At 49.2% G+C, this 26,115-nt stretch overlaps 1 protein-coding gene across 3 annotated transcripts in view; it reads right to left on the reverse strand.

The window, feature by feature from the left end:
* Rptor (regulatory associated protein of MTOR complex 1) overlaps nucleotides 1-26,115 on the reverse strand; it is a 356,907-nt gene that overhangs the window by 136,652 nt on the left and 194,140 nt on the right. For 2 of the 3 annotated variants that reach the window (XM_008828814.2, XM_017797022.1), the window contains exon 7: nucleotides 14,105-14,164. The exons of the other annotated variant lie outside the window; for it this stretch is intronic. In XM_008828814.2, coding sequence (XP_008827036.1) covers nucleotides 14,105-14,164 — 60 coding nt within the window. The remainder of the gene's footprint in view (nucleotides 1-14,104; nucleotides 14,165-26,115) is intronic. 3 annotated transcript variants of the gene reach the window in all.

Below are 26,115 nucleotides of genomic sequence, written 5' to 3' on the forward strand. Positions count from 1 at the left end.
AGTCTATTTAAAAAAGAAGAAAAAAAAAAAGAAATCTACAAGCTAGTGTAGAGGGAGAGGGAGGAGTAACAAAATTGCTAAATTTAAAAAAAATGCTAAATTAACTTAAAATGCCAGGAAAAAAAAATATCTGTGTTAAACCTAAAGATATCCATTATTATAGTAAATGTAAACAAACCAAACACCTCAATTAAAACCAACATTCAGACTGGACTTCAAAATAAAACTGACAGGGCTAGAGAGATGGCTCAGCAGTTAAGAGCACTGGGTGTTCTTGCAGAGAACCCGGGTTTGGTTCCCAACATCCTCATGGTGACAAACAACTGTCTCTAACTCTAGCTCCAGGGGATCTGATGCCCTCTTCTGACCTCCATGGGCATTGCATGGCATGGGTGTACTTACATATATGTAGGCAATACTCTCATATACATAAAATAGAAATAAACAAAATATATATAAAAAATAACATGAGTCAGGTGTGGTGGCACATGCCTTTAGATCGAGCGCTGGGGAGGCAGAGGCAGGTGGATCTCTGTGAGTTCAAGGACAGCTTGGTCTACACAGCGAGTTCCAGGCCAGCTGGGCTACAGGGAGACCCTGCCTCAAAAAGACAAAAAAAAAAAAAAAAAAAAAAAAAAAAAAAAGAAAGGACATCCCTTAAATGTGCTCAAGGATGAAGATGTACCCTGCAAACACTAACGAGAGACAGTGCAGCAGCCACTGCCCATAGATACAACAGTGAACATCCCAGAGGCAAAGGCTCATTCCACTGTTACAGTCACAAGTAATGGGGGCAGGCGTTTGAGCAGCAGTAAGGTAGAAGCTCATCAAAACCTGTCTTCTAGAAGGTGGCTGCTGAGATGTGCTCTGATCAGAACCAGGAAGGTGAACTGACCCAGGTGGCTGGGCTCAGCGTTGAGAGCAGGAAGGGGATAATACCCGAGATATGCATCTTGCTGAGCTTGTTTTAGAACTTAACTCACTGCCCATTCCTGAAGTCAGGGGACAACAACAAATTAGAGGCATGTTCCTACCAGGAACCAAAAGGAGAACCAGGTCCGACAGACAGGAGCACTCCCCTCTGCTTACTCAAGTGTGCTTGCGGCACAGTGAAGAGACTGCCTAACACAACGGCACAGATTCCCAAACCCTTCAGTAACAACTCTTGGTTGAAGTTTATTTCTGGGTCCCAGAGAGTGGTCTGATCCTAAGGGTGGGGACATGGGAGAGCAGCAGTCTCTCCTACCACTAAGAAACCTGCCACCTTCTGAAGCAGCTTCCAAACTAAGTGCAGGGAGCCAGCCCCAGGTGCATCTCAAGCAGCACTCCCTCCCCAGGCAAAGTGAGGGATAGGGCATTTCCTTCTCGCAAGTGTGATGCAGGCCTGTCAGCTTAATGACCTCCAGACCAAGTGCCTGGACCCTACCCAGACTCCAGTGCCAGCACTGTCCTCACTGTGTCAACCTCTTCACTACAGAACACAATTCTGCAGTCGGGTCGCACTGTTACTCCTGCTCTTCTGGGATCATTTTCCCCAGGTTTCCTGGTGGCTGTGCACTTGACAGAAGGTTGACCCTCCCCCCTGCCCCGAAAGGCAAAGATGACCACCTTGTAAAGATGCCCAAACCCAGGACCTGCAGACTGTGAAGAGATGCTCCTGTACAGGGATGGGGATGCAGACACACAGACTTGGTGTGGTGCTTCCAGCTCTCGCTCTGCTGGCTGTGGCTCTGGGTAGGTTAAAGTCCCTGAGACCCAGTTACATTGTCTATTACATGAAGCTATGATAGATCCCCACAGAAACAGCTGGATGAGTGGTACAACAACCTCAGCACCCCATGCAGCTATGATGATGGCAGTCTACAGATTCCAGCCGGGCGTGGTGGAGCACGCCTTTAATCCCAGCACTCGGGAGGCAGAGCCTGGCGAATCTCTGTGAGTTCAAAGCCAGCCTGGTCTACATAGTGAGCTCCAGGCCAGTTGAGGCTACAGGAAGACCTTGTCTCAAAAAGACCAACCCCTCTCCCCGAAAAAACCCCTCAAATAGCCTACAGATTCCAAAGCAAAGTGAACCAGAAACTCCTAAATTTAGTAAACATGAAGATCTTATGAGAACTTTTAAGTTAAATGTCACAAATTTTCATGTTTGTTACCTAAAAATGGATCTTAAAAATATTGGCAAATCAAACAACTGATGAGGAATTTAAATTCAAAATATATAAAGAACACTGAGAAGTCAATAAGAAGACAACCCAAGGGGCTGGAGAGATGGCTCAGCAGTTAAGAGCACTGGCTATTTTTCCAGAGAACCTAGGTTCGATTCCCAGCCCCCACACAGCAGCTCACAACCATTCCTAACTCAGTTCCTGGGGATCTGATGGCCTAATTGGCTTTCACAGGCACTGCATGCACATGGCGCACCTCCATATATGTAGACAAAACATTCATGAACACATGAAATTTAAAAATATAAAATGTCTTAAAAAAGAAGGCATCCAAATGGACAGTGGGCTGAAACAGACCCTTTGCCACAGGCAACACAGGGACAGCGAGTGTAGATAGATGGAGAGCTGCTCAGCCAACTACAGACTGTAGCCCGAGGAGATCCTGCCAGACTGGTCCAATGGAGAGGCAGGCAGCAGTGGATGGAGAGGAACGTGCACTGCTATGAAGGTAGATCAGTGCAAAGACATGGGAAGGAGCGAGACCCAGGAACTGGAGCTGCAGTAGTACTGGGCTGGCTCAGAGTGGGAATGAAGCTGGGTGTGTCCTAAAAGTGGCTAGTGGTGAGAGGGGGAAAGTAAGCCCACAATTTCTCAGTTGGAACGAACCTGTCACAAAACACAGATTCTCAAGGAAACAATAGCTTTTCAACAACCTGTGTTGTCTCGCAGATACCTTGGAGATGCCAGAGAACACAGTTCCAGACATGGCTTTGAATTCCAGCTTCTGAGTACCTTCCACAAAAGGCTGAGGTTTTAGAGAAGTGACTAGACAGTGGAAAGGGACTGTGGGTCTCGGGTAGCAATGTGGAGGAAGGCAGACCTCCCCCACGGATGGGCTGGTTGGTATATCATGTGGCTGCTCCGTGTCTCCAGGCTCAGAGGGAGGCTCAGCTTTGTTGTTTGGTGGATGGTGGGGCAGGGTCCTGCTGTCTTTGCAAATCTGCGTCCTGCTTTCAGACAGATGGAGGGAGGTGCTGCTGGTCTGCATATTCAGTCCACAAGTCCCTCCGGTCTTGGGGAGGAGACGATACAGAGATGCAGCATTTGTCAGCGCACTGAAGCTCATAGCACCAATGATCCCTCATGATGTAGAGCCTTCTACGTGCCTTAGTGGCTTCTTGGGCAGAAGATGACAAATCAGAACTGAAGAGCTCTTTTCAAAAGAGGTCGTGGGATACGGTGGCCAGAGTCACTGCGCAAGAGCAGTGACCAGAGGGTAGACTCAGCTGCTTACGTGCAACCAGGACTTCCTAGTGTGACTGAGCAAGTGACCCATGGCCTTGTGCGCCCCCACAGAAGTATAAACTGGCTGTACAGATGGGAATGAGGGGCGCTGTGCTGTTGGAACCAATGAGCGCAGGCAGTGCCACTCAGCACACTGCCATGTCCTCACCTCCCAGAACAGAACCAGCGCCAGGGGTCCCTTGGAAGAATGTGCCTGTTAAGAGAAATGGAACTTGAAAAATAGTTTCTTGAAAAATGTGAGAAACAGACTAAGGAGGGAAACACACCTCGCAGTATGCACACGTGAATCTGGGTACAGGCATCAACCGAGGGAGCCTCACTTTCCCAGTCACATGACTGAAATGACAGGCAACTTTCCAGGCTAAGGCCACGCTCAGGAACTGAGTGCCCCACACAGAAGCTGTCATCTGAAAGGAAGGTCGAGGATTCGAAGTGAGGCACTGGCCTGGCCCCATGGTGGTCTCTTGTGCTCTCACCGCCTGGCAGCTAAATGTGCCTCCCAGCATGCTGCACCCTGCCTTGCCAGACGCCCTTGGTTTCCTTAGGACTGAGGCATCGCACTGGGTAGAGATGAAGTCAGTGCTGTGGAAACTGACACGCACCATGGTGGGCTGTGCAGGCTTTTGTTTTGGTGACAAAGGCCAGCATCTCGGTACTGCTCAGAAGGAGATGGAAGCTGAGCATGCCGTGTGTAGGTGCCTGAGGCAGGCTCTGAGCTCGCCATCCTCTCTTCAAGATTCATCTGTGATGTCACCCCAGCACAGAGTCTGTTCTGTGTTTGCCCATCAGGACAAACCAGGAAGCCTTGAAGGGGTAGTGAATCAAACATAGAGGTGGATTGGAACTCCTCATCTGCTCTCTGCCTCTCCACCTTCCCTCCAGCTACGGGCCTCCTCCCCACTGCACAGTCCTGGGCTTTTGTTTACCCTACTCCATCCTGACTAGTTTCCAGTGAACTGTTACTCAGAGGATCGGTGACCCCCATGCACCAATCAATTCTCGTCATTTCACCTTCCAGCAGCTGGTGTGAGACACTGCACAGGAAGGAAAAGCACTTGCGGAATCCAGGCTGTATCTTTTAATGGTTACCTTTCAACAGGAATCCACAGTATAACTCACCCTGGACAGCAAAGTCTCTGTGCCTGTGCCAGAAGAGCCTGCATACCTTCCCTGGGCAGCTGAGGGCAGGGCATGGCTCAGATGCTGCTGCAGCAGACTGCCTGGCACACCCCTGTTCTAGTGACAGGCAGGTGACTCACCCACTCTGCACCTCCATTTCCCTGGCTCTTAAAAGGGGGACAACACCAGTACTCGCCCTTGAAGGGCCCTTTAAAAGGTGTTACACATAAAGCCCTTAACACAGGATTTGGCATATGGTAGGTGCTCATCAAATGTTATTCAAAAACAGTATAAAACCCTTGCAGCTTCACAGTCAGAATCAAACCTACCCCAGGGCAGTGGCACCTGGAGCCGAGTGGCTCTGTGGCCTCTGAGATGGCAGGGGCAGCAGTGGCAGCTGTGCTCCTCCACACGGGCCATTAGCGCTTTAGAATATGTGTTCACACAATCGATGTTAATCATGAATAATTTTTTGTACACTTTGCGCCTCCAGTGTCGGAATACTAACTAACGGCCTCATGGAACAGGCTCAGCCTCCGCTGGATTCCCTGGAGCTTTCTGAGTGCCCTAATATTTCTAGCACTCTTTAAGCGTTTCATTACTTTGTTTCAGGGCTGAAAAATGTCCCTTAATTTCCGAGCATGGATCTTACTGCCACTCTCTCAAAGGACTCAGAATATAAATATGCATGGCAGCAGCAATAGGCTCATTCATCAGGAGGTAGGTAGGTGAGCACAGATAATCAGAAGAGGGAGGAGGGCTGGGAATGCAGCTCAGTGGTAGAGCACTTGCCTAGAAGAGGGGGAGGAGCTTGAGGAAGGTCACCCCAACTCCCTTCCAGACACAGCGGCTTGGAAAAACACATGCCTTTCCTAGCTGTAAGCCTGCCAGGTAATAGCACACACGTGCTGTGCGCTCTCTCTCTCTCTCTCTCTCTCTCTCTCTCTCTCTCTCACACACACACACAGACACACACTGCAGCAAAGATTACAGTGGGGTTGCACTGCTGTCCTGAGGAACCGTATCTGGAGCATAGCAATGAGGCAACCACTGGAAACTGACCACAAGTCCCACTATCTCCACCCAGCAAGTCTGAAGCATGGCCCTCAGCCTCTGATAACCAAGACAGATGACTACGATGGATTTCTGAATGACTGGTGGCAGGAGTGTTGTCAGACCCAAGTGTCCTGAAAGAGGAGGGGAAGCCAGGTGGTAACAGTCACAAACTGGGCTGGGGTACAAGCTCCAAGGTACAGTTCCTGCTCAGCATTGTGAGACCCTGGCTTCAACCCTGGTATCAAAGGGGAGAGAAACCACCTTCTCAGAGAACCAGGGAGCCTCTGCTGGCCCTCGCCATGCAGTTCAAAGGAGCAGTTCAAGGCTCAGATCTGGAAGCACTCTGGCCCTTGGAGGCCTTGTCACGCCATGGGTGGTTGGTGAAGGGCTGCAGTATGAATGGCAGGCAAGGACATATGAGCACAGACGTGTGTGCAAAGCTGCTCATAGCCTGCAGTCAGCCTCAGGATGCCCAGGGAGACCCGTGGGGCCCAGGGAAAGTGGTGCCAGTGGAGATGGGCCTGTCTCCCCCTGTGGTCCTTTAGCATGAAGGAAACAAGCAGAGCTAGAGTCCTGCTGTCCCTACATGTGCAGGCCACACTGGCCAGGTGGGACCAGAACCAGTTGGTAGTTCAACACCAGTGTTCTCTCAGACAGGACCTTCCCACGCAGTGAGCTAGGTAAAAGAACAAAACTGTATGCAAACGAGTGATCCGAATCTTTAAAAGGCCAGAAAAAATCAATAGCAGATCTGGTTAAAGCCCAGCTAATGTTGTGCTCATGTTCTGCAATACGTCTTCTAGCATCCATTTATCCCCGTAAGCTCTTCATAACTTCAGATCCTCACATCTTCATGGCTCTAGAGCTTACTCGAGGCTTCCCTAGACGTGTTATCGCCAGGGGGCTTCCTCTCCAGCCCCTCACTAATCTGTAGAGCTCAGAATTTTGTTCAGAATAATGAGCCACCACAGAATACATGGGTTGAGACCAAGGCACTGACAAAACAGCCCATTTCTGATAGCTGCGGCTGAAACAATTTATCCCACCAATTAACTTGGAGTCAGGGTCTGCTCACCCATGAGCTCATGGGAAGCCTACCTGGGCTTTTATGTTCTGACGTGGAAGGCTACAGTGTGCCAGGAGAGACACCAAGGAGAGGGACAGGGCCTCAGCCACCTAGGAGTTAATGTAGGCCCTGGAGTCAGCACGATGATGACGCCTGTCAGCTTCAACACAAATGAATTCAGAGAACTCGGAGTGCCACCTCTCAGGGAGAGGAGACCAGTCACAGTGAGGGGGTGGGGTGGGGACACGTGGCCATGTCACAAAGCCAATTATGCAAACCTCACCCAGCAGCTAACCTGACAGCTTTGTCAATATTGTGCAAATGTTTTTATTAAATCTCTCAACTACTCAAAAATTTATATATTTCAAAATATTCCATGGTTCTCAAACCATCAGCTACTTATAAATTTTTTACACGAATACACATGCTGCCTGGGTGGGAAGGCAGGGTTTCTGTTCCTTGGGGTTTTGGCCACAGCCAGGAAGGCAGCTGGAGTACATGCCTCCCTGGATGTGCTGCACAGACCCACCTGCTGCTCACACTGGAGGTGCGAGCCTCAGGAGGACTGGCAGTATGGGAGGGGGCAATGCAGACCAGACACTGGGGAAAATAGTCTGAGGGTCAGCCTAAAGGCGATCTTCTTAGAGGAGCAACTGCTCTATCATCATTTCAGGAAAGTTTTAAAAAGAAAAAATCACAGAGGAGTTTTTATGTCTTGGATGTGGCTCTGGAGGCTGGATTAGCTCAGCCGATACTGTGCTGTGAAGCATGACGTGTGGTGATCTGTATAGCTTGGGCACAGGGACTAGGCTGCTTGCGGAATGGCCCAGAGGCATGCTGGTGACAAGTGCACCCTTAGAATACTGAAGTGGGGCTGGAGAGGTGGCTCAGCAGTTAAAGTACTGACTGCTCTAGCAGAAGACCCGGGTTCGATTCCCAGCACCCACAGGGCAACTATGAACCATCCTTAACTCCAGTTCTAGGGGATCCAATGCCCTCTTCTGACTTTTGCAGCACTACACGGCACAGGTGCACTTACATACATGCAAGCAATACGCTCATACACATAAAATAAAAATATTTTTTTTTTAAAAAAAGAAAGAATACTGGAGAGGTTCATCCTCAGCCCACGGCTCCCAGTATTCTGCCTCTACAGCTGGTAGGCAGATGCAGGATGAAGCAGGAGCCACTGCACATGGGAGCCCAGCTGGCTGCGGCTTCTAGAATAACCACTGTGGAGACACTCCCACCTGGAGCACTATACCAGGTGCAGCAGGAGAGAGCAGCCCTGCTCACATGTCCTAGAACCATGGTCTTACCATCCCTTCACTGTGTTGTGTTCCCCTTATCTTTCACGTCTTGATGAGAGGACATGCTATGGTTTAAGATATGCCTTGAGTGTGTCCCCCAAAGCTTCAGGGGCTGACATCAATCCTGAGCACAAGGTATGAAGAGAGTGAATGCTTGAGCCAATGTGGTATGAGGATGAGGACCCATGGAAGGTGGTCAGGACTAGATGAGGTCAGTGTGTAGAGCTCCACAATTTAATCCTCGGGACTTTAAAAGGAGACACATGCTCTATCCTGCACGGCCTAGGTCTCTGCCAGCAAGAGGCCTTACTAGATGGGGTTCCAGGACCTTCCAGAATGGTAAGCGACAGAAACCTCTTTTCCTTCTAACTTCAATATTCTGTGGCACTCTGTGTGTTCTGCAGTATTGGAGCCCAGAGCCTTGTCCATGGTAGGCAAGTAAGTGCTCAGTCACTGAGCTGCTCCTCCTGCCTCTGTGGTACTGTATTATTGGGAACCCAAAATGGCCCAATACAGGACATAAGCCTGTATATGAATTAAAACATCAGGGGGGAAAAGAAAAAAAGCCTGGGTCAGCTCGACATCCTGCTGCTCCACATCCTGCTGCTCCTGGCCTTTCATGATGGTGGCGGGGGTAACCAAGAAAGCTGTGGCTATGGAAAGTTGCGTCAGAGCTGCAGGTAAAAACTACAGGACACAAATGCATCACTGGGATCAAGTGCCCCACCAGCTGCACGGCAGGAGAATGCACACAGACCAGGAGGTGGGGTGGACTGTCAGGGAGCGCCACATCATTACAGGCCCTGCACAGAAAGTACTGGCTGTCAGAGGCATGTCACTGACGTGAGAGGGAGGTGGCTCGCTCTCGATTGTGTGGAAGGTGGCAGTCATGCCGACTATGCTGCGTGCCTGTAGCCTCACACAAGCGCATTGCACTACCACTCTCCCAGCATGGGCTGCCTGCACTGAGGCATAGGTTAACGCTGACAGTCAGCATGCTTGATGGTATGGGCTGCAGGTGGGCAGTGCAGAGATTCCTAGATTGGCAGTCCCAGTGGGCTGCGAGCTGTGGAACTTACTGGAACCAAGATGGACATGCTGTCTGAAGACATCCAGATAATGGTAACAAGGTAGATGAAAACAATGAGGCATTTTTCTAGGACGCTTTCTGAATAAAACTCTCCAGGAGCTGTGAGGCCCACCATCAGAGAGAGGTGCTGCACCTGCCGCCAGCTCTCTGCTGTGACCAAACCCTACGGGACTACAATGTGATTGGGAAAGTCTGAAACATCGTAAGATACAATGACAACAGCATTTTCTTTTAAATGGCAATGTCTCTCAAGTGAGCCGCAAAGGTGAAGAACGTGTGTCTCTCAGAAATTAATCTAGCAGCTGTGGCCGGATGACTTCAGGGGCTGTTCATCTAGCTTTCTCCCACGGTGGTATAATTCTCAAGTTTAGAATTTGTCCAGGCATAAAAATATAAATATGATTCACCTACTCACATTCAATTTAACCTCTGCCAAGTCACAAGGGACAGCAGTAATATGGTATTTCAAACTGCAAATGTTGATTTGTGTCTGCTTCAACCAAAATAGCCTCTGCGTTCGCTGGGTCGTATTCAGAGAGCCATGACTCAGACCCAAGTCAACACACCTTAAAAAGCTACTCACAAGCCAGGCGTGGTGGTGTACGTCTTTAATCCCAGCACTCAGGAGGCAGAGGCAGGTGGATTCTGTGAGTTCAAGGCCAGCCTGGTCTACGTAGTGAGTTTCAGGTCAGCCGGGGCTACAGGGAGACCCTGTCTCAAAACAACAACAACAACAACAACAGCAACAGCTACTCACAGTGAAGACTGCAGTATCAAGAAAGACTTGTTAAATCAATCTCAACAAGTTTTCTTGCATCAACCCTCCCTGAAACCACTATTTCTGCTATATTTCACCGCCGGACCTGGATTTGCAGCTTTTCCGCGTCTCATGGTGGTGTCCATCTGACAGTGATAGCAGCAATTACAGGAGGCTGTGCTCTCCTCCTGGTCTTTATCTGAAATGTGAGGTAGCACCAACACTTGGCCACACTGCCTTCTGGAAGGTATGGGGGGAGGGGGCAGCAAGTCTGTGGGAAAGGCCCAGAAATGGAGGCTGTGACAAAAAGTGGGCACCCCAGGTACCCATTCAGACTCCATCAAGCCCGCAGGGCATGGAGGCAAGGAGGGGTGCGCAGATAGCATGGTTCGGGAGGGGTCAGAGGGCAGGCCCTCAGCCACTCCAACCCCAACTGTCCACATTCCCTCTCCCAGCACCCCCAGCCAGGTGTACTCTGAAGCCTACATTAGCGACACTTCATTACATTTATCTGCCTTGACTTTAAAAAAAAAAAACAAAAAAAAAACCAAATCAACCTTTTAGCATTTAACCAACTTTGGGGCACCGCCTGTCAGAGTAGAAGCGTGGAGGACCCTTTCAATTCAAAGCTAGTGTCCAAGGGCAGATTCTGCAGGCTAGAAGGCACTAGCACTAGAGTGGGGCGGGGAGGAGGAGGAAAGTCAGCTGTCCAGGATGTGGAGTCACACCTGGAAAGTGACGCCTGATGGTGGCACTGGCTTTCCCGCCTGGGCAGAAGGATGCCCACAGCTGCTTACCAGTGCCTGCAGATCAATTCTAAGACTGAACTTGAAAGGACCCACATGAACCACACAGACCACTTCCTCTTGAGAGCCTGGTCTTCTTTCCTTGGCTGGCTTTTTATAAGGCTACTCTGGCTATACCCCTGGGCATTTGGGTTGACACCCACATACCACTGCTACCAGCCTCCAGGTGTATGCTTTTTTTTGTGTGTGTGTACAAATGTTTTGCCTGCATGATGTATGTTAAGTGTACCTGTGACACAGCGCCCATGGAAGCCAGAGAGGGTGCCAAATCCCCTGGAACTGGAGTTACGGATGGTTGTTAGCCACCATGTAGATGCTGGGAACTTGAACCCGGGTCCTCTGCGAGAGCAACCAGTGCTCTTAACCACTGAGCCATCTCTCCAGCCCCGCTTAATCTTTCTTGAGACAAGGTCTCCAGTAGCCTCAGATGGCCTGGAACTGACTATGCAGACCAGGCTGGCTTTGAACACAGAGAGATCTGCTGCGTTCACCACGTCCAGCTGCTAACTTCATTTTTTTCTGAAGCCACAATGACATCTGTGGAGCCGGAGCTGCACACCCTCTTGCTAGTCCTCAGGTCACCTGCCACAGTCCTGACCCCACAACTTGCTCTCCCACCCCAGGTCTGTCTTTTCCAGAATGCTATTTTGGAGAGTGGCTTCTGGAGTGGCCCGTGGGCTGTGTACATCGGAACCCTCCCTTTGCTTGCTGGCAGCAGCCCATGGGTTGCATGTGCCGTCAACTCTACTGTTTTGCAGGTTTCATTGCTCAAGGTGGATGCCTGGGAGTGCAGTGGCTAGGTCACGGGCTCTGCCTCCCCTACCCTGGGGCTTAGCCAGAGAGGCGCTCAGCCCTTCTGGTGGCTGATGGTTCTGAGCACCTTTCCCTGTGCTGATTTGTCAGCGCATGGCCTCCTTTGGTGGAGCATCATTTCATGCCTTTATCTTTTTTTTGGGGGGGGGGTCTTTTTGAGACAGGGTCTCCCTGTAGTCACAGCTGGCCTGGATTCACTATGGAGACAAGGCTGGCCTTGTGCTCACAGAGATCCACTTGCTTCTGCCTTCCAAGTGTCATGCCTTTATCTTTAAACGCCGTTTTTGTTCCTGAGTTCTGAGATACCAGGATGTATCCCAGTGTCCATCGTACCTCACGCCCCTGCAGGAGACATCGTCCTCTATTAGACAGAGGACGTGTGACTTGCAAATATGCTTTGTGTCTGCAGCCAGTCTTCACAGTCATTCACAGTGCAGCTCAGACAGCAAACACGATCAACCAAGTCCCACTGACCAATCCTCCTTGTGTGGATCATGCTCTGGTTGCATGTTGCTGGGACAGAGTAAGTTTGGGAAAGAACAGGACAGGAGCTAGTTGTCCTAGAGCACGGACTCAGTCAAGGGAGAACCCCAGTGTGGTGGGGAGGATCTGTGGTCTCCCAATAGAGAAAGCCACCGGAGCAGCTAGGCCAAAACAAGCAAAAGGGCTTCACTAAACAGCTTTAAGAATCCATTCTTAGCCAGGTGTGGTGGCACATGCCTTTAATCCCAGCACTCAGGAGGCAGAGGCAGGCATCTCTGTGAGTTCAAGGCCAGCCTGGTCTACGTAGTGAGTTCGAGCTGAAGCTACAAGGAGACCCTGTCTCAAAAAGACCAAAAAACAGAAAAAAAAGGAAAAAAGAGTCCATTCATTGTTTCCTTATGGGCTGGGAGTGCAGCTCAGTGATAAAGCCTTTGCTCTGCATGTGCGAGGGCCTGGGTCTAACCCCTGCCAAGCACGAACCCATACATTTTAAAGCAAAATCACTAGATGACTTACTCTACAGATCTGGGGTGCCACCAGGCCTTGTACTACATTTTTGTTAAAAAATGACGAGTAATAGGAAAAACCTCAGCGTCCTCAATGCTGCTTTCCACTCACCTTGTTCCAAGTCCCACTTTGCTATGCAGAGTGAACTACATAAGTGCACTGGTTTTCACTGGCGATGCGGGGCGCTGAACCCGGGCCCTGCACTGGTTTTCACTGGCGATGCCAGATGCTGAACCCGGGCCCTGCACTGGTTTTCACTGGCGATGCCAGGCGCTGAACCCCGGCCCTGCACTGGTTTTCAGTGGCGATGCTGGGCGCTGAACCCGGGCCCTGCACTGGTTTTCAGTGGCGATGCCGGGCACTGAACCCGGGCCCTGCACTGGTTTTCAGTGGCGATGCGGGGCGCTGAACCCCGGCCCTGCACTGGTTTTCAGTGGCGATGCCGGGCGCTGAACCCGGGCCCTGCACTGGTTTTCACTGGCGATGCCAGGTGCTGAACCCGGGCCCTGCACTGGTTTTCACTGGCGATGTGGGGCGCTGAACCCCGGCCCTGCACTGGTTTTCACTGGCGATGCCGGGTGCTGAACCCGGGCCCTGCACGCACTAACCCCTCACTGCCCTGATTACACCCCATTTGTACCTGAGTCACATCAGCCTCTCTTGGCCAAGTGTTTTGCACTGAGTCTGCAGCACTTGGGAAATGCATCCCCTCGTGTACGTCCACTTGGCGATGAGCACAGCGATGGCAGTGCGTGACTCTGCGCACTCCGGCACTGGTACCTTCAGCATGTGTGGCAGAAGCACCACAGGGCTGCCCTTGGTGGCCCTCGTGAGCTGCTTCCCTCACACACACTGGAAGCACTTTCTAGGGAGGACTGTTGAAGCAGATTTGCTTCACCCTAATTCAGTGAACTCAGGCCTTGGCTATTTTCACACACTTCTGTGTATCACAACTTGGAACACAATCATCTGGTAGGTGATTCAGGAAGATGGGAGGTAGGGAGCACAAAGTTTCACAAAACTCCCTAATTTTTCCATATTGCTGACATGAGTCAGGTGAACAGAAAAGGGTCAAACTTAGACACCACCAAAAAATGAGGTCAAGTTTAGAGTCATAGATACTATTTCAGAAGCAAAGAAATAGGAACATGAGAGGGACACAGCACTCAAGGGCCTCAGGCAGGAGGAGAACACTGCGTACCTCTGAGTCTGCTTCTAGAACAGGGTGGCTCTAGACAGTTAAACAGCTGGGGGTAAAGTTATAGACTCCCGAAGGCCAAGTTCAGGTTTAAGGAGCTGAGGTGAAAGTGGAAGCACACTCTGGATGTTGCAGACGGGCTGTGTGGACAGCACTGCCCTCTGTGTCGGCTTGATCTGCAGTATTTTAAACATTTAAAGGAACTCCGTGCCTTGTCGTTTCTCTTTTAATGTGCCCCGTTAGCTACCTTTTACACTGAACACTCATGTAACCATCACAAGCAGAGCCTTAATCAGAGAACAAAAGGACAGATCCACATGAAAGGAGACATCCCCACGCTGACAGAAGGGACTTCTGAGAACCAGGAGCAGGAAGAGGAAGAGACCTGTCAGATCCAGAAAGCCACCAAGGTATCAAGATCTTACTTACTTTTCTATCAAATCCAGTGTGACTCCAGGCACCAGACTCACACACTTCTGCATACAGAACCTGCAGAGAAAAGAGAGGCTGTGAGTGGCAGGGGTAGAGCACCAACCACGAAAGCCTTCCAGCCGCAGAGGTACAAAGGAAAGGTAGGGATGGGGGTGGCAGACAAACGCTGGGTTTCCTAAGCCTGGCAGCTTTTAGGCTTAAGGAGAAAAACCTCACTGCTAGCCTGTCAAAGTTGCAGCAGAACAGGGCCCGGAGTGGGTGGCACAAAGGAAAGGGGCAGTCAGTGGAACCTTGTCCCTGGGGAGCAGCGGTGAGGTGACACCCAGAGTGAGCGAGGTGTCGCACCTAAGAACTGCTGGTGGGGACTGGGCTCCCCTGCATAGGGACAGGAGCCAGAAGCAGTGCTGGGAGGGGATGCACGCCTTCAAGGCTCACAGATGAAACTGAGCCGACAAAGGGAGCAAATCCAATTACACCGTTTTAATCATCACAAGGCCACAGGAATCAGAGCTGAGAGACTTCTCATCTGTGGACAAATCCATCTGCAAGAGCGACAGGGCTGCACCTAATCGGATACGAAGGCAGGAAACCATCTTTCTTTTCTCCCGTCGGAGCTATTGGCACATACCAGGGCAGAATCAATGGCAACACGAGTAAAAAGGCAGCCCCACATTTTCAGTGGAGAAACGCAGAACGCTTGATTCCTCTATGTTTAAAATTCAAACACAGCAGCAGGAACGCAGCACGTTGGGAACCCGGCTTAGGATGAGACGGGCAGCTTTTCAGTTTTGCCACGGTGTGAGAGCAAACACACACTCTGCAGAGACTGATCTGGTCTACTGATAAAGGTTCACGCTCCCTTGTGATAATACTGGGCAGCAGTGAGCCACAGTTTTCAGTAAGCCTACCACCACCAGGAAAAATCTGACACCCCAAGCCACCCTATCCAAAGTGGGGCTGAGCTGGGACAGTCCACAGCATGCATGCACTTTCCAATTACAGTGTACACTGTATTCAGTACAAAGGTCAGGCTACAACTGGGAGATGTGGGTGTGACCCCTTTATGGGTGGGTGGGCTGGGAGGACACAGAGCAGTGAGAAGAGGGCAAGGAAACGAAGGCAAAGCCAGGTCCAGAAGCCGCCGACTAGACAGGTTCATAGTCAGCGTGTGCCAGGAGACTGACTCCTGACCTCCGCCATCCTCCAGGCAGAGGCACCTAGAGCTGGTTTCCCAGAACACAGTGCACAAGGGCTCAACTACGTCTTCTAGCTCAAGCAAGGCTTAACTCAGTCAGCAGGCAGGAAAATCCGGTTTTGGTTGTGGCTACAGTAGCCCCTGTTCTGTTGCTCAAAGAACAGAAGAAAGAAACGCAAGGGCCAAGTTTCCCTGACAGTAGGAACAGACCCTCTTCGTACATGTAAAGACACAGGGGCCCGAATGCTGCGTCCAGCCAAGCTGGACGTCTGATCAACTCCTTCTGTTGACCTTCAGAGCTCTGCTCAGCCCCTCCAGGCACCCTGCAGCTCTGGAATCAGCAAAGATATATGCAGCTTCAAAAGCGGCTTTGCCTAAGTCAAGCTGTCTTGGTAGATAAGCATGGCCTGTGCTACAGGAGATGCATTCTGGAGTCGGATCCCAGGCAAGCTAAGCTCCTGGTTTGTCTTCTCCACCACAACAGACTTACTGACTGGGGTTTCTGGAGCCCAGTAATGACAGAATCATTTGTATCAGACTAATTCTTCTGTCAATACCAATAATAAACTCCAGACAAAACATTAAAAAAACCATTTGATAATTCCAAAGAAAAAACAAAGAGAAACTGGAAGAGCTGAGCCCAGACTCCAGTTGAGTGACCTCTGCCAGGCTGCTGCATCAGAGGCCAGGAGAGCAGGCTCTCCTGTGGGCTGCCACGAAACTGCAAGGAATAACCCAAGCAGGGAGGGAGTCCAGTCCATATGCAAACTGCGCTGACTCACGGACTACACACAGGAAAAGACTCCAAGGATCCCTGTGGCAATGCAAGGCTGAAAATGGAGATTTCAGCATCTCTTACTACCTAGAAGGCAGAGCAAGGTCAAGTTTTACTCAAGCAGAGGGCCTGCTAAGCCCCAGGGCCTTTTATGGACACCCAGAGGGATTCGCCTTAGTCACAAACTGTATTCCAGGATCCAGAGTGACACTGTGGAGCTGGGAACAAAGCCAAGGAGGTCAGTCCCACAACCAAGCCTCTGGCAAGCGCAGTCTAACCTCCTGCAGGAACTGGTACATACTGCTCAGAGGAATGAGTCATCCAAAATAGGCAGTAGACTGTCTAAAGCCAGAGAAAAATGGCAAAGCAAACAGATTTTGGAATTGACAGAGATTATAAGTTCTCTTAAATAGGGAACTGGAGCAGGGTCATCTCACAACTTCAAAATGTTACTTGAGGAGCAGTGAGCTGGAGTCAGTGCCAACACGAGTTCTGCACGAGGACAGCCATCAGCTGGCTCCTCCTGTCACACTGTTCCTTCTTCTACACTAGAGTAGGCAACAAAGGCCAAGGACTAGACAAAGCAATAGAAATGAAAATAACTAACCCATATGGCCAGGTGCGGCAATTCACGCCTTACAACCCCTGCACTTGGGAGGCTGAGGCAGGAGGATCTCCTTGAGTTTCAAGGCCAGCTTGGTTACAGAGTGAGAGCCTGTCTAAAACATGAGATGATGTGATTTATTAAGAGTGGGTACTTGTTGGTGTCTGACATGTAACAGCTGTGTTCTGTGTCTCATGAATTATTTAATTCTCACAACACCAAGAACATGGGTAAATTAGGAGCACTGTAATGAAGTCTAAGAATACTGATGACTGGCTGGAGAGATGGCTGAGTGGTTAAGAGAACAGGCTGCTCTTTCAGAGGACCTGGGTTCAGTTCCCAGCACCCACATGGCAGCTCACAACTGCCTACTAAGCCAGTTCCAGGGGACCTTATGCCCTCTTCTAACCTCCAAAGGCATTGCATGCATGTGGTGCAGCTGCATACATGCAGGCAAAACACTCATACACGTAAAATAAAAATATGTAAAAGGATACTGAAAGGGAGCCGGGCATAGTGGCGCACGCTTTTGAACCCAGCACTCAGGAGGCAGAGGCACGCAGATCTCTGTGAGCATTCAAGGCCAGCCTGGTCTACATAGCAAGTTTCAGGTCAGCTGCGGCTACAGGGAATCCCTGTCTCAAAGCCAGCCTGGGCCTATTTCAACAACAACCACAACAACCAAACCAAACAAGAAAGAAAAGAGAAGACTGAAGACAGTAAACAGGCATCAAAGAGGAAGAATCATATGAACACAGAGGACAGGAGGGCAGGGGGGAAGGGATCAGCTTTTTTTTTTTTCCCCCTTTTTTGGTCTTTTTGAGACAGGGTCTCCCTGTAGCCCCAGCTGTCCTGGAACTCACTATGTAGACCAGGCTGGCCTTGAACTCACAGTGATTTGCCTGCCTCTGCCTCCCAGTGCTGGGACTAAAGGCATGTGCCACCACGCCCGGCTGAGAAGCATTTTTAATTTGCTAAAGAAGAAGAACTTAAAAACTAGAATCTCGGGGCTGGAGAGATGGCTCAGCAGTTAAGAGCACTGAATGCTCTTGCAGAGGACCCAGGTTCGATTCCCAGCTACAAACCGTCCTTAACTCCAGTTCCAGGGGAATCCAAAGCCCTCTTCTGACCTCCACGGCATTGCATGACACGGGTGCACTCACATATACGCAGGCAATACACTCATACACATAAAATAAAAATAAAATATTAAAAAAACTAGAATCTTTTTATAATATTTTACTTATTATTTTTATTTTATATGTATGAGTGTATTGCCTGCATGTAGGTAAGTGCACCCATGTCGTGCAATGCCTGCAGAGGACAGAAGAGGCTGTCGGATCCCCTGGTATTGGAGTTATGGACGGTTTGTAGCCGCCATATGGGTGCTGGGATTTGAACCTGGGTCTTCTGCAAGAGCATTCAGTGTTCTTAACCGCTGAGCCATCTCTCCAGCCTGTCCCCAAAACTAGAATTTTTACAACCAGCCAAACTGATATTGAAATGAGAGATGAGCACAAGCATCTGAGCATATACAGCTCAGGCTGCCCAAAGAGCAGGTGGAGGACAGACAAGACACTGAAGAAGTCTATGAAGTATTATGACATGGAACCTTAGAGAAACCCTCATACAAAGGGGAGGCAGCGTCTGCCGCAACCTTAACTGAAAAGATGGAGTGGAGTGGACAACAGCTGAGAAGACCCTGTGGTGGCTCCATCAAGTAGCCTACGACCAACACAAAGAACACAAAGACCCCAAAGGAAAATGGGCAAGGGACAAGATCAGACATCTGAGAGGCAGGAAGTGGAGGAGCACATGACGGGATGGAGGAACAAATCACACTGGCACACAGACACCATCTCAAGCTCAGCACAGAGCAACAGAGAACACAGCTCAAGGGCATCAAGCGCGGCCATGCTGAGGCACCACAGGGCATGAGGGCTGCAGGACTGTGAGGTGTGACACCACCGAAAACTCTGCCATCACCTCTGAAAATTGAGCACTTCGTAAACCATGATCGTATAACCGTTTTTCAGTTATAGGTGAAACTTGCATATGTTCAACAGAACACATGGAAAAGAATGTTCATGGCATCACTTTATCATAGCCAAGGAATCCATATGACAAAGCAAATAACTCGTGTGAAACCTGACAGTGGTGGGAATGTAAACAGAGGGATCACAGAGCAGAAGGAACCAGACAAGCAGGAGGAAGGCTGCGCAGCACACATATGCCTGTGACCAAACACCAGCACATAATACTCAGGGCAAAGTCTCTCCCAGGTCACACTCAGTGTTACAGCCTTTAATAAATTCAGAAGAGGAAGCAAAAACTAGTCTCAAGGAGTAATGAACACAAGACTCAGGGTGGAGGTCGCTGAGAGGAGGTCACTGGGTGAGAAGCTGGGGATGTCCCAGCAAGGTGCACCTCAGCTAGACTGGGTATGAACAGGCCGCTGCCAAGGTCAAGGTTCAGGGCAGGTGGTGGGTGTGAGAGCACCTGTTATTCTACAGAAAGACTTAACCAAATACGAGTATCAAGCCAAATCAAATCGGTGTAAGAGAACAGAACTAGGATGAATCCGATTTACGAGGTTCCTCCTCAGCTGGAGGGGTGAGGAAGGGTGCTCTGGAGCGTCCTGATCCATCTGTGGGCCATGAAGCCGCGCCCACACATTCTCTCTGCTTTACAGGTCGGGCCATTAGAAATGGCTCCTTCTGTGCACATGTATGATTAGCATGTCCCAGAAAGAATGCTTTTGGTGGCCAAGCGCTCGGTCTGTGACGCATACCACCACAGAGGAAAGACAGACTCGTTGGGCTGAAGGAATAATGGCACGAAGACTGTACCCCGGCCCAGACAGAAAACGAGGCACTGCACGGGACCAGCAGGCCCTGCCCACAGTGCCCGACCTCTCTCTGTGGAGGCAGCGACTCTACTTGATAGAGCTGAATCAGTCATGTGTCCCTTCAGTTCAGTCACTTTGCTGAACATTCATGCTGTTGCTAACAGTGGTTCCAAAGATTTTTCTTGGTTTTTTACAAAATTGAATTCCAACTCATACATACGTAATGCAGCTCGCCTTCTCTTTAGAGTACGCACACCCCATTTCCATTTCCAGAGCAGAGTCTGTCCAGTGAATGGACCAGTCCTTGGAAAGACAGCAGAGCCCTGCCTGCTTGGCACCACAGTTGCAGGCTGACAGCTAGGTGAGGAAAAACTTCTCTGAGGCAAATGAGATGGTCTGCGGTCCTTAACCACAGGTTTTCAGTAAGATCAGTCTTCATTTTTTCCGTTTATCTGCTAGGAAGAATTTTAATGGTAGGATAGAAAGTCGTGTGCACAGCTCTGGTGTGACTGTCACCTGGTCAGCATTAATGATGCTGTTATACACTATGAGGCTTGGCTAAGTTCATATACATGGGGGATGCATGCATGCATGGGCTAAATCTGTCAGGATCAGTATTCCCATCACAGTAACTCAAAAAAAAAAAACAAACAAACAAACAAACAAACAAAAAAAACCCACCAAAAACCAAAAACCAAGGAACAGGGGCTGGAGAGATCTCACCAGTTAAAAGAGTATTTGCTGTTCTTACAGAGGACCTGAGTTTTGTTCCTAGGCCCAACACTGGGCAGCTCACATCTGCCTGTCACTCCAGTTCCAGGTGACCTGACGCCTCTGGCCTCTGTGGGTACCTGCACTCATGTGCATATACACAGATGGTCAAACACACATAATTTAAAATAAATTTTTAAAAAGCAAGGAGCTTGTGCCTGTTGAAATGTGCTATGGACTTAAACACTGCTTTGCCACCGTCTGCTGACTCTCAGGAATGGTCTCCCCACAGACACTGTACCGTTCATGTAGCTGGTTATCCCCCGTTACTTTCCATTTCCCATCATGCCCATTCTACTGACATGTGGCTTTAAAGCCATTTAAACTGGATTACTGGATTTCCTAGTTTATTCCTTTCCTTTGTTGTCAATTATTTTACCAATTTAATATAACTTTGATTTGTTTTTGAGACAGGGTCTCTCTGTAGCCCCAGCTGGCCTAGAACTCACTATGTAAATCAGGCTGGCCCTGGTCTCACAGAGATTGCTTGCCTCTGCCTCCTGAGTGCTGGGTATGGTAGTGTGAGCCACCACATCCAGCTCAATATAGCTTCTTTGTTTTCGCACAGGGCCATTTTCTGTAGTTTCACTGAGGGGCAAGCACATGCTGTCCTGTGTCTTCCTCAGATTCCTGGGACTAGCAGGTACGCTCTTCTGTGCTCTGAGAAAAGCAGTGTTCTTGCATCACTCCCTGCTCCCTTACCTGCTGTATTAGTTACTGTTCTGATGCTGTGATTAAAACCCCATGACAAAGGCAACTTATAGGACGAAGAGTTTCTGTGGCTTACAATTCCAGAGGGATAAAAGTCCATCATGGCGGGGAGGCATGGCAGGAGACGGCCAGAGCAGAACGCTGAGCGCTCATATCTTCAAGTGGGCACAGGAAGCAGAGAGAAACTTGAAATGGGGCAAGGCTACGGACTCTCAAAGCCTGCCCCCAGTGGTGCACTTCCTACAGCAAGACTGTAACTCCTAGGGAGTCCATGATGTCCCCAAACACCACCACCAACTAACCAAGTATTCAAATACTTAGAGCTCATGAGGGACATTCTCATTCAAACTGCCACACCTGCACAGTGTCTTTCCTTTCAGCTCTTGCTGGGATGACGAGTTTGCCCAGGACTTGCTAGCTCAGCTCAGTGTGAATACTCCACTTATCTGAAAACAGAAGGGGCTGATGCAGAAGGCATGTAGCACAGAAGTGCCTGGAATGCGGCTCTACCCACTCCAGCATTTCACAGAATACAGGGGTGTCCTGTGGGCCTGGGCCTTACTGGAGGGAGAGGAGCATGTCCACACGCTTTGTCCCCTCATGCCTGCTTGTTCTCAGCACGCCAGTGCCTTTGGTTTCTCCCAGTTTAGAGCTACAGGTCCTGGAGCTACCAGAAGGTCTTACACTTCTGTGGCACAGTGTTGACTCCACTGCCCATTCCCAGCCCTGACTGGGCCTTTTATTTCCACCCCTGGTTTATTCCACCAGTCTTTGTGACACCTCCTTTCCCAGGACTAGTATACTAACTGTCCTGACATGTTCAGTTAGTGAGAGGCCCTAGGGGAAAGGCTCAATTCCCAAAGGCGCATACCTCAGGTGCCTGTCACAAGTCTAGACCTTGCTTCTGGCTGGCTGTCAGGGGCTCCTCTGTTTCTTCTTCAGGTTAAAAAAAAAAAAGCCCACTCCCAAAATGCACAGGGTTCAGAAACACCCTTTCTTAGAATCCCTGGTTTATTATAATGGACACAGCCAGGAACAGTCAAATGGAAGCCTGAAACAGGGTGAGGGCAGGGAAGAACTATGGCTCCACTGGTCCCCGACATCTGCATGTGTTCCCCAACCGTAAGTCCTTTGTCCCTCCTCCTTTCCTGCTTTGTAAGTGGGTGTATAAACAGTGGTTTCACTACGTCATGTTCATACCTGCTCATGTGCTCTGCTGGTATTCACCTGCATCACTCTCCACCTGCTGCCGGTCCTCTTACTCCCCGAAATAGTGCCCCCTCTACTTTCATCCCCTTGTGTGCATCTTAAAATCTAGATTCAGCATGAGAAAACACATACTCATCTTTCTGAATTTGTTTTATCAAGCTTAACATAATAATTCCCAGTTCCACCCATGTCTTTCAAATGGCATAATTTCATCCTTTATGGTTGAAAAATACTCCACTGTGTGTGTGTGAATATATATATTCACACACACACACACACACACACATTTTCTTTATTTACTCATCGTTGATGGCATCAAGGCTGATTCCTTACATGGGATAGTGTGACCAGGGCTACAGTAAACATGGATGTGTAGGTATCTCTGTAGGATACAGATATAGATTCCTTTGGGATAAGCCTGGGAGAGGTACAATTAAATCACATGGTCATTCTAGTTTTACTTGCCTACCCCACCCCCCATATTTTTGGTGTAGCCCTGAATGACCTGAGTTTCTGGGAATCAGCAGGAGGACGGTGCCACTGCACCCAATAGGCCAGTGGCGATCTGAGTTAATCCTTGTACTAGAGAGGTGACCTGAGGTTAAACAATTTTTGGGGGGGTGTTTTTTTTCCAAGCTATTTTCTGTCTTCTATTCCTGCCTCACGAAAAACTCTGAAATGACTGGTTCATTTTTGTTCTTTGTTTCTGCTCTTTGAAGTCCTTTTCTGTCTATAAAACCCCCATTCTCTGCTCAGCTCAGGGAGACACTCTATGTTATAAAATTGAGGCAGGATAGAAAGACACGGAAATTCGGGCCAACGTGAGAAAACAAACCAACCCCTGCTACCCCGAGATTTAGTGGATGCCACTTGTCAGTGGAGCAGCAAGGACTTCAGCACAATTACCAAATGCTTAAGGCCTTTCTCCCTTTCTAGCTATAAACCTGCAATTTTCTAGGAATCTCACCAGAAACCCCATTTACAGGGAAGGGACGAGCTCTACACTCCCTGTGCAGCCATAGTGGCTCCTGGATACATCTGATCAGATTATAACTCCATCCAAGGCAGCTCTCCAGCCACCTCAAGTACCTCGCTTATCGAATAAAGACCAAAAGAAGCAAAAGGTTTCCTAGCAATCTTCTGAGCTATAACTTGAGAACCACAAAATGGTACAGGCCTAAGGCTAAGGCAATTAACTTTGGCTCCCCTGAAGAGCCGGAACCCACACATAGATGTGTCTCACCCTGCAGCACACGCTCTCAGGGAGGCTCTGGTTCCTTCCGAAGTGTCCCTCTCCTAACCCTCATGCTTAAGTCCGCATTCAAATATTCTTTGGGTTTTTTGGTCTTTCTGAAACAGGGTCTCCCTGCAGCCCCAGCTGTCCTGGAACTCACTATGTAGACCAGGCTGGACTTGAACTCAGAGATCACCTGCCTCTGCCTCCCAAGTGGTGGGACTATAGGCGTGCGCCACCACCACACCCAGCTAAAATGAAATTCAGCAGTGTGAGACATGCTGGTTATTTATTTATTTTTTTGGTGTTTTTTTTTTTTTTTTTTGAGACAGGGTCTCCCTGTAGCCCTAGTTGGCCTGGAACTCACTATGTAGACCAGGCTGGGCTCGAACTCACAGAGATCCACCTGCCTCTGCCTCCCGAGTGCTGGGATTAAAGGTCTATGCCACCACATCCGGCTTCAAATAAACTCTTGGGACTGGAGAGGTGGCTCAGTGGTTAAGAGTGCTTACTGCCCTTGCAGAGGACTGGGGTTCAGTTCCCAGCACCCACATGACAGCTAACAACTGTCTGTATCTCTGGTTCCTGTTAAGGTTCAGATAGCCCCACCCCCTTACCAACAGGGTCTCAGGGACTTCTCAAGCTCCTGAGAAAAGGGAACAGCGCTGATAAGCACCTTGGTCTTTGAAGTGAAGAGAAGCAGACTTTTCTCCACTGTTTGGCCAACACAGCAGGCTTCCCCTTTGATCTCTAAAGAGGAAATATTTTAGCAGTCCTGCTCTCCCACTCCCCCCTCCCCGCCCCAACTTTAAAAAGAAAATACACCTTCCCATCATCTGCAGGAAGCAGAAGTCTCCTCCTTAAAAAGACCCCAGTTCACGACCCAGGTAGACATTTTCCCTGCACGTAAGGGAATCTATCCCAAGTGTTCCTTTGCTAATAAACTCTGCTTTCTCCCGATCAACCCTATTCATTATACGGCTACTTTTTATCTATCAGTTCCAAGGGATCCAATGCCCCTTTTGGCCTTTGTGGGCACTGCATGAAAAAGTTGCACTTACATCTATACATGTAAAACACTCATACACATAAAATAAAAATAAAGCATAAAAAAATTAAAATACAATAAGATATTTTTAGTATGCTCTTGGGACTAGAGAGGTGGCTCAGTGGTTAATAAAGCTTACTACTCTTGAAGAGGACTCAAGTTCAGTTCCCAGCCCCTATATGGGATAGCTCAAAGCCACCTGTTACTTCAGCTCCAGAGGGATCTGAAGCCTCCAGTCTCTTTGAGCACCTGCACTCACCTATACACACCTGCAGAGACAGACACACAATTTAAAAATAATAATAAAAAAAAAAAAGCCGGGCATGGTGGCACATACCAATCCCAGCCCTCAGGAGGTAGAGGCAGGTGTATCTCTGTGAGATCAAGGCCAGCCTAGTCTACATAGTGAGTTCCAGGCCAGCTGGAGCTACAGGGAGACCCTGTTTCAAAACAAACAAAAAACCTGATTTATTTTATTTATCTTAATGATTTATTTAATGATTTGTTTGTATTTCAAAACAAACAAAAAACCTGGTTTATTTTAATCCTAAAAAACAAAAAACAAAAAAAAAGTAACAAAATCTCCAATTATGCATCATTATTCTGGCTAGTCTGAAATTCTTTTCAACACCAAAGCTACAAATTCCAGTTTGGTTTGAGCTAAAATCCCTAAAAGTCAAAGGAAACTTCTCAGGCTGCTGACGATGCAGGGGGAAGCTGTGTCTCTTTCCCCTGACCACTAAGAGAATGAAATGTTACCTAATTCTGTAAGAAAAAAGCCAACTTCTTGGGCTGCAATCCCAGTTCTCAGGAAGTAGACAGGAAGACCACTGACAGTTCTCTGATAGCGTAGGTTACTGAGTGCCAGACCAGTCTGTAGCACAGTGAGGCCCTAACTCAAACAAACAGCCAACTAACAGTTGTGACACTAACTTATAACTTTCAGCCACCACCTCTGAAATGGCAGAACAGCACTCTTTGGCAGCTTCTGAGCTGGGACAAGATAGGCACGAGGGAGAGGACGTGCTCTCTAGGGCAGGACGTGCACTCTCTGCCGTAGAGCGGGAGAGGCGAGCTGAAAGGAAAACTTAGTTCTTTCCTTAGTTGGAGACACACAGATGGGCGGCTCCTCTGAGCACTCTGCAAGCACAATGGAGCTCCCCACCCTGACCTGGGCTCAGCCCTGCTGGAGGCTCCTGGCTGGGAAGAAGCAAGCAGCAGGGTGCTGAAGACAACAGCTGTAGGACCCACGCCAACAGAGGTGTCTCCATAAACATACAAAGCAGGGTCTCCCTGCAGCTCCAGCGGGCTTAGAACTCGCTATGGAGACCAAGCTCAGCTCGATCTCTCAGAGATCTGCCTGCCTCTGTGTCCTGAGTGCTGGAAAGGAAAATGTCTTTAAAAAATGTTTATATGGGGCTGGAAAAATGGTTCAGCAGTTAAGAGCACTGGGTTACTCTTGCAGAAGACCCGAGTTCTATTCCCAGCACCCACATGGTGGCTATGAATCGTCCTTAACTCCAGTTCCAGGGGATCCGATGCCCTCTTCTGACCTCTGAAGCATTTCACAACATGGGTGCACTCACACACATGCAGGCAATACACTCATACAT

This window comes from Nannospalax galili, unplaced genomic scaffold (genome assembly GCF_000622305.1).
Source record: "Nannospalax galili isolate Female #2095 unplaced genomic scaffold, S.galili_v1.0 scaffold1250, whole genome shotgun sequence".
Classification (NCBI taxonomy): Eukaryota; Metazoa; Chordata; class Mammalia; order Rodentia; family Spalacidae; genus Nannospalax; species Nannospalax galili.